At 42.4% G+C, this 18,275-nt stretch overlaps 2 protein-coding genes across 3 annotated transcripts in view; both read right to left on the bottom strand.

The window, feature by feature from the left end:
• Window positions 1-205: 205 nt before the first annotated feature.
• Window positions 206-12,859, bottom strand: LOC127906075 (cellular retinoic acid-binding protein 1-like). Its single transcript, XM_052515858.1, has 4 exons — window positions 12,656-12,859; window positions 10,846-11,024; window positions 8,636-8,749; window positions 206-668 (listed from the first exon to the last, which is right to left on the bottom strand). Exons 1-4 carry the CDS (start codon window positions 12,723-12,725, stop codon window positions 612-614), a joined length of 420 nt encoding a protein of 139 aa, XP_052371818.1. The 5' UTR covers window positions 12,726-12,859; the 3' UTR covers window positions 206-611.
• A 2,967-nt stretch (window positions 12,860-15,826) lies between these two features.
• Window positions 15,827-18,275, bottom strand: part of LOC118372575 (solute carrier family 25 member 44-like) — a 140,864-nt gene continuing 138,415 nt past the window's right edge. The window contains exons 3-4 of one of the 2 annotated variants that reach the window (XM_052515853.1): window positions 17,914-18,101; window positions 15,827-16,264 (exon numbers count right to left, since the gene is read on the bottom strand). In XM_052515853.1, the coding sequence (XP_052371813.1) occupies window positions 16,234-16,264; window positions 17,914-18,101 (219 nt within the window). In that variant the 3' untranslated portion in view covers window positions 15,827-16,233. The remainder of the gene's footprint in view (window positions 16,265-17,913; window positions 18,102-18,275) is intronic. The other variant, XM_052515855.1, reaches the window with a different exon arrangement.

The raw sequence follows: 18,275 nt of genomic DNA, 5'->3' as shown, positions 1-18,275 counted from the left end.
TTCATCATTTTCCTACCTGACGTTTGTCTTGATACAAGCGGATGTATTTCTTTAGACATTTCCTTGACACCAGACAAATAATACAATATGAGTAGAAAGAGGAGGGAGGGAAGGTACACAATAGTACATGTTGGTAGACAGAAGGTGCTCTTTGGTAAAAGGGGGGAATTGGTCATCAAAAAGAAAGGAGGACCAACTCTTCATATAATGAATTAAATAGCCTTTATTAGTATGGCATGTTCAATAGAAACAACGTTTTTTAAAACCGACGTGTTTTGGCTGCATGTCCTTCGTACTCCCTGACCAAATAATACAATATATTGAAATGATATGTATATCGTCTCATTGCCAATACTGACAAAACACTGTAAATACAAAAAGCATGAAACATTGTTTTATTAAAGTGGCAGTTGGCATGAGAAACAATGTTGTCTAAATACAATTGCATGTTTGGTCTAGTTACATGAAGCATGGTAAATGTCTGTTTAATCTGATATATGATGCTATGTTATGAAATATTTCTCTGAAGATAGATGTGTTGGAGAGTTACTGCAGCTGTACCAAGGGGGATGGAGCCCATTATGATGGTCCTGGTCGGTCCTGAAGCAACGTTATTTATTTTCTCGTACGTAAATCCGTGTGCAAACCACGTCGTCTGCCCCAAAGGTCTGAAAAAGACAAAGATGCCAGTTATCTTAACAGAAGTGTTTCCTGCTGTTGTAGATCAGATGTTCAACCTTCAGATAAGAACACAGGACCATTTTGTGTTAATCTCAAATATGACAACTGGTGTCAAGGGAGATTTTTAAAATTTTATTTAAAAATATATTTATTATTCAAACTCTCATTGTGACAGAATGGAAGACTGCTTTAGCACACAACTGGTTAAGATTTCCTGTCCAAAAACAGTCAATTTGGCACATGGCAGCTGCTACAGTATCAGTGAATTAATGAGGGAAGAGGGGAAATGATCAAGATGTGTGGGTGGCAGAGGCGCATCGAGCCCCCAAAGATTTATGGTACTTTCAGAGGTGCAGCAAGACTGCAACCGAACTTGTCAGCACCACAGATCATCATTACCCCAGCACCCAGGGAGGGAGGAAAGTAAGTATCATTCGGGTTTAAAGAATGGCGCTAAGATGGAGCCATCTGCCGTGTGCAGCGAGTGTCCAGGGAGCCATTAACGTGAGATGCGTCATGGTTCAGTGGCGTTTTCTAACACAACATGATCAATGAGGCACATTATTGCGGGCAGACAGCCAGTAGCTTTTAACCCTACACACACCTCTGGTGGTAAAGGCCTGCATCAGGCACTGGAGAAGGGAAGCCTCTTACATTGGGGTGTCGATACTTCACAGGACAACAGCATGGTAGATAACATGAACAGTGTCAGTCAGGAACACATGTAGTATCAGAGTAACTACAGGACAACAGCATGGTAGATAACATGAACAGTGTCAGTCAGGAACACATGTAGTATCAGAGTAACTACAGGACAACAGCATGGTAGATAACATGAACAGTGTCAGTCAGGAACACATGTAGTATCAGAGTAACTACAGGACAACAGCATGGTAGATAACATGAACAGTGTCAGTCAGGAACACATGTAGTATCAGAGTAACTACAGGACAACAGCATGGTAGATAACATGAACAGTGTCAGTCAGGAACACATGTAGTATCAGAGTAACTACAGGACAACAGCATGGTAGATAACATGAACAGTGTGTCAGTCAGGAACACATGTAGTATCAGAGTAACTACAGGACAACAGCATGGTAGATAACATGAACAGTGTCAGTCAGGAACACATGTAGTATCAGAGTAACTACAGGACAACAGCATGGTAGATAACATGAACAGTGTCAGTCAGGAACACATGTAGTATCAGAGTAACTACAGGCATGGTAGATAACATGAACAGTGGTCAGGAACACATGTCAGGAACAGATAACATGATGTAGTAACTAGGACAACAGCATGAGATTTCACATGTAGTATCAGAGTAACTACAGGACAACAGCATGGTAGATAACATGAACAGTGTCAGTCAGGAACACATGTAGTATCAGAGTAACTACAGGACAACAGCATGGTAGATAACATGAACAGTGTCAGTCAGTCAGGTAGATAACTGAACAGTGTCAGTCAGGAACACATCATTACTAACTACAGGACAACAGCATGGTAGATAACAACAGTGTGTCAGTCAGGAACACATGTAGTATCAGAGTAACTACAGGACAACAGCATGGTAGATAACATGAACAGTGTCAGTCAGGAACACATGTAGTATCAGAGTAACTACAGGACAACAGCATGGTAGATAGCATGAACAGTGTCAGTCAGGAACACATGTAGTATCAGAGTAACTACAGGACAACAGCATGGTAGATAACATGAACAGTGTGTCAGTCAGGAACACATGTAGTATCAGAGTAACTACAGGACAACAGCATGGTAGATAACATGAACAGTGTGTCAGTCAGGAACACATGTAGTATCAGAGTAACTACAGGACAACAGCATGGTAGATAACATGAACAGTGTCAGTCAGGAACACATGTAGTATCAGAGTAACTACAGGACAACAGCATGGTAGATAACATGAACAGTGTGTCAGTCAGAACACATGCATATCAGAGTAACTACAGGACAACAGCATGGTAGATAACATGAACAGTGTTCAGGAACACATTTCAGAGTAACTACAGGACAACAGCATGGTAGATAACATGAACAGTGTCAGTCAGGAACACATGCAGTATCAGAGTAACTACAGGACAACAGCATGGTAGATAACATTTGTCAGGAACACATGTAGTATCAGAGTAACTGGACAACAGCATGGTAGATAACATGAACAGTGCAGTGAACACATGTAGTATCAGAGTAACTACAGGACAACAGCATGGTAGATAACATGAACAGTGTGTCAGTCAGGAACACATGTAGTATCAGAGTAACTACAGGATCAACAGAAAATGGTAGATAACATGAACAGTGTCCCAGGAACACATGTAGTATCAGAGTAACTACAGGACCAGCATGGTAGATAACATGAACAGTGTGAGCATGTAGTATCAGAGTAACTACAGGACAACAGCATCATGAACAGTTCCCAGGAACACATGTATCAGTATCAGAGTAACTACAGGACAACAGCATGGTAGATAACATGAACAGTGTCAGTGGAACAATGTCATCAGAGTTCTACAGGACAACAGCATGGTTAACATGAACCAGTCAGGAACACATGCAGTATCAGAGTAACTTTACAACAGCATGGTAGATAACATGAACAGTGTGTCAGTCAGGAACACATGCAGTATCAGAGTAACTACAGGACAACTAGCATGAACAGTGTCAGAGTGAGCATTTAGTGGAAAAGTCAACATGAACAGTGTCAGTCAGGAACACATGCAGTATCAGAGTAACTACAGGACAACAGCATGGTAGATAACATGAACAGTGTCAGTCAGCACATGCAGTTCAGAGTAACTACAGGACAACAGCATGGTAGATAACATGAACAGTGTCAGTCACACATGCAGTATCAGACCCTACCAACAGCATGGTAGATAACATTTAGTGGAACACATGTATTTTCCTCCAACAGCATAAAACATGAACATTGTGTGCACATGTAGTATCAGGTAACTACAGGAAACACATGTTAGATAACATGAACTCCCCCATCTAATATTGGACAAAACTCTGGACAACAGCATGGTAGATCCCATCAGTGTGTCTAAACAATCAGACAGTTGTAACTACAACAACAGGCCTAACACAGACCTATCATGTGGCTCAATATGCAGAACTACAGGAACACAGAGTAACTTGAGTTGAAACACAACATTTCATGTTTGTTCATAGCATCTCCTGTTGCGAAGTCCAAGCATGCTATCCAGAAAGGAGTCAGTCAGGAACACATTAGTATCAGAGTTTTCCTCTTGATTTCCCTCTGGGCTTTGTAAGAGTCAATAAAGATGGTTATCCTCATCACTTATAAACTGGAATCTAAGGTTACTGGACAACACATTTACTGTGTGTCAATCTGGTCTATAAAATTAAAACAGGCCAGAAGTTTACAAAAACAGGACATCTTCTTTTTAATATGAAAGCCAGTGCCATGTGTAAGAGTAACTCAAGAACTGTTTTTGATGGATGTAAGGACCTGGTATGTGAGGAGTAATTATCAGCAAACATATATTTTTGTGCAGTATAATATCAGCAAGTACCAATACATCAAAGAACAAGCTTTGAAATCCAACAGCATGGTAGATAACCCTTTCAGAGGTGTTCAGAGTAACAGAGCCAATAGTTTCTGAGTTAGGCTGTGCAGAGCAAAATCCATCATAGTATCAGAGTAAGGACAACAGCATGGTACGGAGATAAATATGAACAGTGTGTTCTGGTGGAAAAGCTTGTCTTAGCTTTGATGTTCAGCGTCTGTTTGAACCTGTAGTATAATCTCTTGGGGAATAGTATGAAGTGCAGGTCTACACTTTTGGGTTCAGAAACTGAAGTGTTAATACTAATAATGTCAGGGAACCAGTGCACCAAGTCTGGAACCAACAGGATGCACATGCTATCTACCCCAGGACAAGCCATTAGACTGTTAAAGAGCTAATCAAATGGCTACCCAGACTACCTGAACATTGACCCTTTATTTTTGCACCAACTCTCTTGATACTGACTCTGTCACACAACACATGAGTATCTACACACACAGCATGGTAGATCTAACACACACACATGGTATCTACACACACAGCATGGTAGATCTACACACACACTGGACTCTACACACACACATGGTAGATCTACACACACACATGGTACTCTACACACACAGCTGGTACTCTACACACACAACACTGGATCTAACTACACACAACAGCACTGAGATAACTGAACAGTGTCAGTCAGGAACACATGATCAGAGTAACTACACACACAGCATGGACTCCACACACACACTGAACTCACTACAGGACAACAGCATACACACACACTGAACTCCACCCACACACTGGACTAACTGACACACAGCACTGGACTCTACACACGACAACAGCATGGTACTCCACACACACACATGGTTCTACACACACACTGGACTCTACACACAGCACTGGACTCCACACACAACACTGGACTCCACACACACACTGGTTTCTACACACACACTGGACTCTACACACACACTGAACTCCACCCACACACTGGACTCTACACATGCACTGGACTCTACACATGCACTGGACTCCACCACACACTGAACTCCACCCACACACTGGACTCTACTACACACACTGAACTCCACCCACACACATGGACTCTACACACACACACATGGACTCTACACAGCACACATGGACTCTACCCACACACTGGACTCTACCACACACTGGACTCAACCCACACACTGGACTCAACCCACACACTGGACTCTACCCACACACTGGCCTCCACCCACACAGGCTGGACTCCACCACGCACTGGACTCTACACACACTGGACTCTGTCTTACATACTGGATACAGTAAAGCCAGAACATACGGTCTTCACACACTGGACTCTAAACCACACGCACTGGACTCCACCCACACACTGGACTCTAAACACACACTGGACTCCACCCACACACTGGACTTGGACTCTTTGACACACGCACTGGACTCTACACTGCACACACATTGGACTCTACACACACACTGGACTCTACCACACACTGGACTCTACCCACACCCTACCAAGGACTCTACCTCCACACACACTGGAAACACATGTTACACTGACAATATTGGACAAAACTGGACTCTACCCACTCTACAATGGACTCCACCCACACACTGGACTCCACCCACACACTTTCATGTTTGTTCACTCTCCTGTTGCACGCACTGGACTCCACCTCTTGACCACTGGGCTCCACCTCGCACTGGACTCTTACACATTTACTGGACTCTACCCACACACTGGACTCCACCCACACACTGGACTCCACCACGCACTGGACTCCACCACACACTGGAACTCTGCACACACACTGGACTCTACAAAATCCACACACTGGACTCTACACACGCACTGGACTCTACACACACACTGGATCTTGAATTATCAGCTACACACACACACATTGGATTCTACACACACACACTGGACTCTACACACACACTGGACTCTACCACACATACACTGGACTCCACCACGCACTGGACTCCACCCACACACTGGACTCCACCACACACTGGACTCTACACGCACTGGACTCCACCCACACACTGGACTCTACACACACACTGGACTCTACCCACACACTGGACTCCACCACACACTGGACTCCACCACGCACTGGACTCCACCCAACACACTGGACTCTACACACACACTGGACTCTACACACGCACTGGACTCTACACACACACTGGACTCTACACACACACACATGGACTCTACACACACACACACACTGGACTCCACACACACACTGGACTCTACCACACGCACTGGACTCCACCACGCACTGGACTCCACCCACACACTGGACTCCACACGCACTGGACTCTACGCACTGGACTCCACCCACACACTGGACTCTACACACACACTGGACTCTACACACACACTGGACTCTACCCACACACTGGACTCCACCGACACACTGGACTCTACACCACGCACTGGACTCCACCCACACACTGGACTCTACCACGCACTGGACTCTACACGCACTGGACTCCACCCACACACTGGACTCCACCCACACACTGGACTGGACTCTAACCACACACTGGACTCCACCACACACACTGGACTCTACACGCACTGGACTCCACCACACACTGGACTCTACACACGCACTGGACTCCACCCACACACTGGACTCTACCCACACACTGGACTCTACACACACTGGACTCCACACACTGGACTCCACCCACACACACACACACTGGAATCTACACACACACTGGACTCTACACACACACTGGACTCTACACACACACTGGACTCTACACACACACTGGACTCCACACACACTGGACTCTACACACACACTGGACTCTACCCACACACACTGGACTCCACACACACACTGGACTCTACACACACTGGACTCCACACACACACTGGACTCTACTGGACTCTTTAGCCATGTTATTTTCTACTCCCTGTATAAAGCCATGTTATTTTCTACTCCCTGTATATAGCCATGTTATTTTCTACTCCCTGTATATAGCCATGTTATTTTCTACTCCTGTATATAGTCACTGTTATTTTCTACTGGACTCCACCACGTATATAGCCATGTTATTTTCTACTTCCTGTATATAGCCATTTTATGTTCTACTCCCTGTATAAAGCCATGTTATTTGGATTCTACACCCACTGGACTCTATACACACACTGGATTTTACTACTCCACTGGATATAGCCATGTTATTATCTACTCCACACTGGACTCTATAGCCATGTTATTATCTGGACTCCACCCACATGGACTCCACCCATGTTATTTTCTACTCCTGGACTCCACCCACCATGTTATTCACTGGACTCCCCCATGGATAGCCATGTTATTTTCTACTCCGCACTGTATCCAAGCCACTGTTATTTTCACCACCACTGGATATATAGCCATGTTATTTTCTACTCCCACTGTATATAGCCACTGTTATTTTCTACCACCACTGGATATAGCGCACTGTTACTTCTACTCCCTGTATATAGCCATGGATCTATCTACACGCACTGGACTCCACCCACCACTGTTATTATCTACACCACTGGACTATATAGCCATGTTATTTTCTACTCCTGGATCTACACCATGTTATTGGACTCTACACCACTGTATATAGCCATGTTATTTTCTACACACACACTGGACCATGTTATTTTCTACACCTGTATATACCATTTTACTGAACTCTACACACACTGGATAAAGCCATGTTATTTTAGCCATGTTATTTTCTACTCCTGTATATAGCCATGTTATTTTCTACTCCCTGTATATAGCCATGTTATTTTCTACTCCCTGTATATAGCCATGTTATTTTCTACTCCCTGTATATAGCCATGTTATTTTCTACTCCCTATATATAGCCATGTTATTTTCTACTCCCTGTATATAGCCATGTTATTTTCTACTCCCTGTATATAGCCATGTTATTTTCTACTCCCTGTATATAGCCATGTTATTTTCTACTCCCTGTATATAGCCATGTTATTTTCTACTCCCTGTATATAGCCATGTTATTTTCTACTCCCTATATAAAGCCATGTTATTTTCTACTCGTTATTGTTATTCAGTGTGTATTTATTCCTCATGCCACTATTTATTATTTGAATCTTTCTCTTTCTCTCTGCATTGTTGGAAAAGGACCCATAAGCAAGCATTTCACTGTTTAGTCTACACCTGTTTACGAAGAGTGTGAAAAATACAATTTGATTTGATTTGCATACATCATAAAACTAATTTGATAGACACATTTGAGATCTTTGAGTTTGAAAAGAACACTGTTCTATAGTTTCAGTGTACAAATAGATAAAACGGAGGGGGCCTGACATGACAGCCTTGCCTACTGCCTTTCTTTAGTCACAAACGTCCTCACCAGTATGAGTTCATCTCCCCTCAGCTCTCTGGTCCAGAAGGTCCTTGGGCCGTTGCCATCCAGGAGAGTCTGCCTGCAGTACATTTTGCTCTCGGTCTCCCATGTGGCCAGGCTCTGTTGATATGAGTGTAATGCAATGAAGAGGGTCCATGTCAATACATCCATGTACTTTCCTGTCCTCACTTATCGAAAGGGGATCTGATCTGAATGAGTGAACATGGGCTGCATCTCAATGTAGCTTCCTCTCCTTGTCTCCTTTCCTTCATCCATACAAATGCTATCTGAATAGGATTGGGACATTACCATTACATTGTATGGGAGCAGACTACCTTTACATTGTATGGGAGCAGTCTACCTTTACATTGTATAGGGGCAGAGACTACCTTTACATTGTATAGGGGCAGAGACTACCTTTACATTGTATAGGGGCAGAGACTACCTTTACATTGTATGGGGAAGACAACCTTTACATTGTATGGGAGCAGACTACCATTACATTGTATGGGGGCAGAGACTACCTTTACATTGTATAGGGGCAGAGACTACCTTTACATTGTATAGGGGCAGAGACTACCTTTACATTGCATGGGGGAAGACTACCTTTACATTGTATGGGAGCAGACTACCTTTACATTGTATGGGGGCAGACTACCTTTACATTGTATGGGGGAAGACTACCGTTACATTGTATAGGGACAGAGACTACCTTTACATTGTATGGGGCAGAGACTACCTTTACATTGTATGGGGGAAGACTACCTTTACATTGTATGGGAGCAGACTACCTTTACATTGCATATGGGAAGACTACCTTTACATTGTATGGGGGAAGACTACCGTTACATTGTATAGGGACAGAGACTACCTTTACATTGTATGGGGCAGAGACTACCTTTATATTGTATAGGGGCAGAGACTACCTTTATATTGTATAGGGGCAGAGACTACCTTTACATTGTATAGGGGCAGAGACTACCTTTACATTGTATGGGGGAAGACTACCTTTACATTGTATAGGGGCAGACTACCTTTATATTTTATAGGGGCAGAGACTACCTTTACATTGTATGGGGGAAGACAACCTTTACATTGTATGGGAAGACTACCATTACATTGTATGGGGCAGAGACTACCTTTACATTGTATAGGGGCAGAGACTACCTTTACATTGTATAGGGGCAGAGACTACCTTTACATTGTATGGGGAAGACTGTATGGGAGCAGACTACCTTTACATTGTATGGGGAAGACTACCATTACATTGTATAGGGGCAGAGACTACCTTTACATTGTATGGGGCAGAGACTACCTTTACATTGTATGGGGGCAGAGACTACCTTTACATTGTATGGGGGAAGACTACCTTTACATTGTATGGGGCAGAGACTACCTTTACATTGTATGGGGGAAGACTACCTTTACATTGTATGGGGGCAGACTACCTTTACATTGTATGGGGAAGACTACCTTTACATTGTATAGGGACAGAGACTACCTTTACATTGTATGGGGCAGAGACTACCTTTATATTGTATGGGGCAGAGACTACCTTTACATTGAATGGGGCGGAGACTACCTTTACATTGTATGGGGGCAGAGACTACCTTTACATTGAATGGGGCGGAGACTACCTTTACATTATATGGGGGCAGAGACTGCCTTTACATTGAATGGGGAGGAGACTACCTTTACATTATATGGGGGCAGAGACTACCTTTACATTGTATAGGGGCAGAGACTACCTTTACATTGTATGGGGGCAGACTACCTTTACATTGAATGGGGCGGAGACTACCTTTACATGATATGGGGGCAGAGACTACCTTTACATTGTATAGGGGAAGACTACCTTTACATTGTATGGGAGCAGACTACCTTTACATTGTATGGGGGAAGACTACCTTTACATTGTGTGGGGGCAGACTACCTTTACATTATATGGGGGAAGACTACCTTTACATTGTATAGGGACAGAGACTACCTTTACATTGTATGGGGCAGAGACTACCTTTACATTGAATGGGGCGGAGACTACCTTTACATTGTATGGGGGCAGAGACTGCCTTTACATTGAATGGGGCGGAGACTACCTTTACATTATATGGGGGCAGAGACTACCTTTACATTGTATAGGGGCAGAGACTACCTTTACATTGTATGGGGGCAGAGACTACCTTTACATTATATGGGGGCAGACTCAGAGACTTTACCTTGCACTTCCTGCCATCTACCGTCTCCTCATTGAACTCCTGGCCAATGAGGAAGTTGATCTCAGTGGTGCGCACGGTGGTGGAGGTCTTGATGTAGAACTGCTCCCCATTCTGCCTGATCTCCACGTGAGGTTTGGACGCCGCAGCACCAGCCACCTTCCTCAACATAGCATTGACGCCTGTGGGCAAATAACACGTCATTACGCTTACTTTAACGGTCATAAGTGCTGCATAACCAATTGCATGTGTCATTGATCAGTTTTGACTTTGTCAGGTTATGACAACTGGCTGTACACAACCTTGACATGCCACTGGGTTGAACCCATGGTGGCAATATGGCTTCACGGGGCTATCGTTTGACTTGTACTGACATTTGGTATGTCATGTTTGTGCCTATCCTCACCTAATTCAAGGATGAGTACAGTTACATTTCTGTCTCCTCCTGGCGCCATTGATAGAAGGAAAACAATCCTGAATTCCACTTTCAAAGGTGTAGGTTGTGCTTATTTACAAGAGGAATGCATAGTGGCTGTGTTTTTTCATTTTTACCTTTATTTTACTAGGCAAGTCAGTTAAGAACAAATTCTTATTTTCAATGACGGCCTAGGAACAGTGGGTTAACTGCCTGTTCAAGGGCAGAACGACAGATTTGTACCTTGTCAGCTCGGGGATTCGAACTTGCAACCTTTCGGTTACTAGTCCAACGCTCTAACCACCTATTTGTGTAAAAAAGTCATGGTAGACAGAAGGTTCTTGAGAGTGTGAGAAGAAATCAATGGTGCACTGTAGGTATTCAAGTTGTTATATACAGAGTTCTCAAGGCAAGCAACTGCAAATGAGATGGTTATCAGCAGATGTTGCAAATATGGGTGGATGCTATGACAAGGTGATGAAAACAAGGAATGCTGGAGTCATTAGTTTTGTTTAGCTCTCCTGCAGACTGATGGATTCCTCCAAGAAGTTATTGTAGAGCTAGTTGGCTCTGTCACACAGTTACAGTTTAACCAATCGGATGAGAAAATGTCTTGCTGTTTCCATTCATTCCCTCTGCATATGTTTTCAGAGCTGCTCTCTCTCAAATACGGTATCCTTCAGTACTAATCTTATTGCTCTCATTTAAACAATCGGTGTACTTGAGTTCCCCAGAGGAGAGGAGTTCAATCTCTTCACCTTTTTTCTTCTCTCATCTCTTTGTTCCACGATGAAAGAAAAAAAAAACTATGGCACCAAAAGCCAAAGTTTTGTCCAAGCCAATACCTAGAGCTCAGATTAAGTGAGATCTCAGTGCAGTCACAGGAGACGTATTTGAGAAAACATACACAGTGAATTGTCTCATCTATTCCACACCAGCTGGGCTCAACAGTGCAGCGTTGGGATGATCCACCCTCACTGCTTTCACTGAAAGGATGACTATTCTATGGCAGGAAACAACACGCAAAATCAAGCTGAAGTGATTTGTAATATGTAAGTGTATTATAATATGTATTACATGTGCACCTTGTGTACATTTTCCAATTTGTTTTTTTTATACATTCCCAACTCAGTTGACTTTCGGGAATATCAACAAAATGACAACATAAAATGCATCTCAAATGAACAAGGTCAAATGAATTAAATGAAAATGATGATGATCAAGATGTCACACACCCTGTGGCCTCTCCCAAATATTGTTTTCTCAAATATTTCCCCAAATAAAATAATTTGAGAAAGAACAGAGAAAGAACAGTTAGGATTTTGATAATATATGGTTAAGTATTTATTATTTCAAATAGCTCTTAATGATAGAAGGTAAGAACTATAGACATCTTACCAAGTGCTTTGAGTAGTTCATCAAAATTCTCACTGCTTCTCATTTTCCAAGTGCCTGCGAAATTGGTCATTTTCTTGGGAAGGAACGACGTGTACCGGTCTCTCTCTGCCTCTTGATATGCTCTGTATCTCCTCAGCTCACTGTCCCACTATCCCTCCCCTACGCTCTCCCTTTCTCTCTCTCTGTAATAACCCCTCACAGCATGCTCCTCTCTCTCTCTGTGTAATAACCCCTCCCAGCATGCTCCTTTCTCTCTCTCTGTATAATAACCCCTCCCAGCATGCTCCTCTCTCTCTAGTCCTGTAGTGAGTGAAATGTCCTCCTCTTAATGACCATTTTAAATGACAGATGGACAGGGGTTCAGGTGGTCTCGTTTCAAGCCTGCAATATAAATAGGACATTTAAATGGAATGAATTCCATAGAAAAGAACCATGGATGTCACCATCACAGCAATATAATAAAGCGCTGAGAGCGATTATGGTTTCCAATATAAACCAATATTGTAGTTGTGATAAATCTAAGATCTTTCTTTGATAAACGATGGAAGTCAATGTCCATCTAACGTTCATCCCATTGACAAGCCCTCTCTCTCCTGGCTACAGCTGAGGATCAGACTAAACATGCATTCAATACCTTTCCCATTATGTCCAATTCAACTCAAGCCCCCCAACTCACCAACAGCCCCCCAACACAGAATGAGAGGCCCCGATAGCTTCACTCACTCCCCTCCCATCAAGTCTGATTTGTTCTCTTTCTGATGGCTCTTCATCAATCTCTTTGACAAAGTGGCTTCCAGACAGCAGTTGATAATTCATGTATAGAGCAGAGCAGGGAGCACTCTGTCATCCCTCCAGGAAGTGTCACGTTAAAAAGGCTCCCATCTATTTCCCTATGCATGCTGGTCCACCACAGTTTGTCTCATCAATCAATAGATTTGTCTTTAGCCTTTGGGTGCTGTTTTTCTTTGAACACACAGAGAGCAGTAGGGGAAAGAAAAACAGAGAAATGGTTTGATTTTCTGTGTTAAGCGTTGAATGAATGACCCTTTCACGAGGTTCGTGCAGCTTTGTTTTAGTTTTTTTAGTGAGTGGACTTATTTAATTATTAGTATCATGCTGTGAGCGGAGAAATACACATTAAAGGGACAATTCACTGATTTGATAATCATTTTCTAACTTTGAAAGTATTCTGCTGGTTGTGATGAGACAATCCATAGACATTTGAATGACAAAATATTTCAAACAAATTAATGGGTGACAGCTTAGTCAAGATGTTCATCCTCCCTGAAATCTGTATGCACACTTGGGACTATGACGTCGTTTTTGTTTAACTTGGCAAGTCAGTTAAGAACAAATTATTATTTATAATGACGGCCTACCGCGGCCTCCCCTAACCCGGACAACACTGGGCCAATTGTGCACCGCCCTATGGGACTCTCGATCGCGGTCGGTTGTGATACAGTCCCGGGATCGAACCAGGGTCTGCAGTGATGCCTCTAGCACTGAGATGCAGTGCCTTAGAACGCTGCGACACTAGTTAACCATATACTCTTTAAAACTTTTTTTTAAAGAAGCAAAAAGGGTTCTATCTCTTGCTTCACCTTTAGGGGCGAAATATATGAAATAAGCGATAGAACACTCTTTGGCTCTATATAGAACCCTTTTCCCCTAAGACTGTATATTGGATTTAAATTAAACTGACTCTTTTCTAATGGATCCTATCCATCTCACCTAATATCTAGCAACACAGATACATGACCTTGTGTGTCAGAACATCACTTCCAAATAGACATACTAAGGCCCCCCAGTCACAAGAACATCTAGGAGACATTAGCCATTCAGAGCAGCGAATCGCATTGTGCTCTCCCAAAATGTCTGCTAACCCAACACAGACCCTTTCAAAGCCCTGGGGCTTTTTCTATGGACTCCTAAAGGACTAGCTTAAAGACCCCCTCTATCGTTCTCTTAGTGGTCATTTGTCATGCTTAACCTTAGTTATGTCAGAATAACCAAGGTGAGTCTGCCATCCAATTGTGATATTTTAATGACCCAAGTTAGTGAAACAAAACTGCCACACAAAACCATCAAAGAAACCTGGGTCCTATTCATTAGTGCAAGTCTAGTCTCTCCCCATTTCTCTCCCTTTTCTCCCGTTTGGTTTCCAGTGACTCTCCATTATGTTGGAGCCATGTGATGTGACCATAGCAGACGTTTGAAACGAGCCACTCAGTTATCACTGTGTAGACAACAGAACACACTATGTTAAACAGCAAGCCTGTGTGCTGCCTGGATTCCTTTTTACATTTTTTAAATTGTTTTTCGGGTCAAGTTTGATATTAAAATTCCAGGCAGTAGTCTATATATTTTGAATGTGCTTACTTATTGTCTTCTTTGAAGTCAAATTACAGTCCCTACTCACCCCAGGGGAGCATGGATTTACAAAACAAGCCTCTAAAGAGGGTAGCCTTGTTGCCCATAACAAGTGCCCTTTCCAATACATGACAGAGTATTTGAGACAGAAATACTAATGTACATAAATGAACCTAGAAGGCAAGTAAGATGTAAGCCACACTGAAGAAAAATATAAACGCAACATGTAAAATGTTGGTCCCATTTCATATGCCCAAAAAGCTTATTTCTTTAAAATGTTGTGCACACATTTCTTTACATCCCTGTTAGTGAGCATTTTTGCTTTGCCAAGATAATCCATCCACCTGACAGGTGTGCCATATCATGAAGCTGATTAAACAGCATGATCATTAGACAGGTGCACCTTGTGCTGGTGAAAATAAAAGGCCACTATAAAATGTGCCATTTTGTCACACAACAAAATGCCACAGATGTCTCAAGTTGAGGGAGTGTGTACTTGGCATGCTGACAGCAATGTCTACCAGAGCTGTTGCCAGAGACTTTAATGTTAATTTCTCTACCAAAAACCTTCAACATCGTTTTAGAGAATTTGGGAGTACGTCCAATTGGCCTCACAACCGCTGACCACGTGTATGGCGTCATGTCGGTGAGCAGTTTGCTGATGTCAACGTTATGAACAGAGTGCCCCATGGTGGTGGTGAGGTTATGGTATGGGCAGGCATAAGGTACGGACAACGAACACAATTGCATTTGATCAATGGCAATTTGAATACACAGATATACCATGACGAGATCCTGAAGCACATTGTGAGACCCATTTATTTTAAGGTATCTGTGACCAACAGATGCATATCTGTATTTCCAGTCACGTCACTCAGTAAAATCTTTGAAATTGTTGCGTTTATATTTTTCTTCAGTATCGTTTGAACCTTTGCTATTGTCCAGAGAAATATCAAAATAAAATAAAAATTCTTCAATAAATAACTTCAGAACATTTTCTTTTAAGACAATAATATATTGACAAATTCAAAGAAATGTACATTGTGCAACCACACGTTTGAGCTGGAAGTGATTAAGTTAATAGATAGATTGCACTCAGAGGTTTACTGCCACAATACACAAAGGGACATGCCTCATCGTGTTCTCTGCCCGGAGTCCTCATCTCACATGGCTTCCTTTAAAGAGCACTTCTCTGGTGGTCCAGCACACTAACAACAAATCCCTCCCAAAGTACCAGCCCTGAAACCAGCAGAAAATCATTTACTGAACATTTTAAACTACAACAGTTAGCATTTCACAATTGGCCAACAACCTTGATTGTTCAGTACAACATTAGTTGAATATTGCCACAGCAGCAATGGTAAATACCAGGGTCGAACTATTGAATATTGGAGTTGAGGTGAAGACAATTGGAAACAATGTGCTTTAACAGTATCATATACAGGATCACATCACATATTTCTTTAATTCACAATAAGATGGCTGCCCTAAACACCCCAAAGTTATATGTACTACTTCTATTCTAATATAATAATTCTATCATTTACCAGCTACTTTATTTTGTGCTGGGAGTAACCTTGTCCGAACCAGGCTCAATTGCTAGAGAGCTGGCTGGGTGGACGAGGTTCGGTTGGGAGGACTAAAGGGGAGGGTCTTTGCAAGTGAAAAGTCAAAGAAGAAGAGGAACATGTGCCCTAATTGGTTGTTTTGTCCTGTGTGTTTGAGCTGAACTTGTGTATGCAATTTGCTGTTGCTACCTCCTAGAACTAAACCTGATAAAGGCTACAGAGGGCAGCTATAAACAGATTGAAGAGCATCTATCCTATTACTAAGACAGTGGAAATACATTAGAAGTGATGGATCAGTCCAGTGTTCATACCGAAGGAACCAACTAGTGCTGAGCGATTACTTTTTGAGGTCGGTTAGGTTTGATTATTTAAAAAATGTACGTTCTTTAATTGGATTTTTTTTTACATTAAATGCACTGCGCATTATGTGGTTTGAATACTGTAACACAGAATGAAACAATTAAAAGTCCCATGACAGTAGTGACTGCCCATTACCGCGTATCACTTATTAAGTGATTATTATTATTTATTCACGACTTTAATTCAATATTTCATTTGTTTTAAGCCTATTTGATGTCTTTATTTCATTCCAAGTCATGTCATCTTTACAGAGTTGCTGCCCATGCTGTCTGACAAAATCACTATTTGAGAAGTTCTTCAAAGTGAACACGGCATGTTTTTATGGAAACTACAACTCCATTGCACAGTTCGGGCTTGATCTGATTTATCGCTAGAAAAACTGTGTATAGCGCTCAGACAAAAAAACAACTAAATGGAATTCAAATAATTCAACAGACATTGGTCAATTAGTTCCTTAAAAAAAAAGAAAAATAACCAACATTTCGGTTAATCGCTCAGCACCGGTCACAAATTACACATTGTAATGACATCAAATCTCAAACTACTGTTCCTTCATTCACTTACAATTTAAGATAAAAATCCTCACTAAAAGGCAGCAGTAATTTAAAAGGCAAACAAAATGATAAGGACAAGGAAGCCATTATGGAATAGAAGCAGGCAGAGCTTGTTGGCCCAGTTCCATTTCAGTCCCTGGGCCAATATTGTGCTCTATTGCTATCACCTATGTAGCGGTGTGGTCAGGGGAGCTCTAGGGGCCAAATTGGAATCAGGGCCACAACAACCATTTCTAATCCCAAATCCATCTGTGTCCCTTACCCACTATGATTGTATAGACAATGTGGTGAAAATTCAAGTGAGAAATTTATAGCCATTTCCATATTGGTAAAACCTATCCCCTAACCTGGGCATAGAGGGTTTGGGCTAGGGGTCGATTTGGAATTGGGTGCTAATGTCCTCTACCAGTGTCTGGAGTCGACCAGCTCCGGTCTCAGGCTCACTCTCTTGAGGGTTTCGTAGCCCACGACCATAACGATGGCGGTGGGAATGGAGGATATGATGCGTGCAGACAGCCCTTTGGTCATCCCCCAGAATCCCTCCTCTGCCAGCAGGTGCCTGAAAGTCTCGATGACGGAGGTCCTGCCTTCAACCTGCCACCCACACAAGGCTGTTGTTACAAAGGTATTTATTCATGTACATTTTTTTGTGTAAAATTTGATTTGCTATGCCAGGATTTAGACCCGGGGTAGGAAACTCTGGTCGTAGAGTGGAACAGAATTATAATAATAATAATATATAGAATTATAATAATGTGCCTGTGGCAC

This window comes from Oncorhynchus keta, unplaced genomic scaffold, assembly GCF_023373465.1.
Source record: "Oncorhynchus keta strain PuntledgeMale-10-30-2019 unplaced genomic scaffold, Oket_V2 Un_scaffold_3208_pilon_pilon, whole genome shotgun sequence".
NCBI classification, from domain to species: Eukaryota; Metazoa; Chordata; class Actinopteri; order Salmoniformes; family Salmonidae; genus Oncorhynchus; species Oncorhynchus keta.
This window is presented reverse-complemented; position numbering and strand designations above follow the sequence as displayed.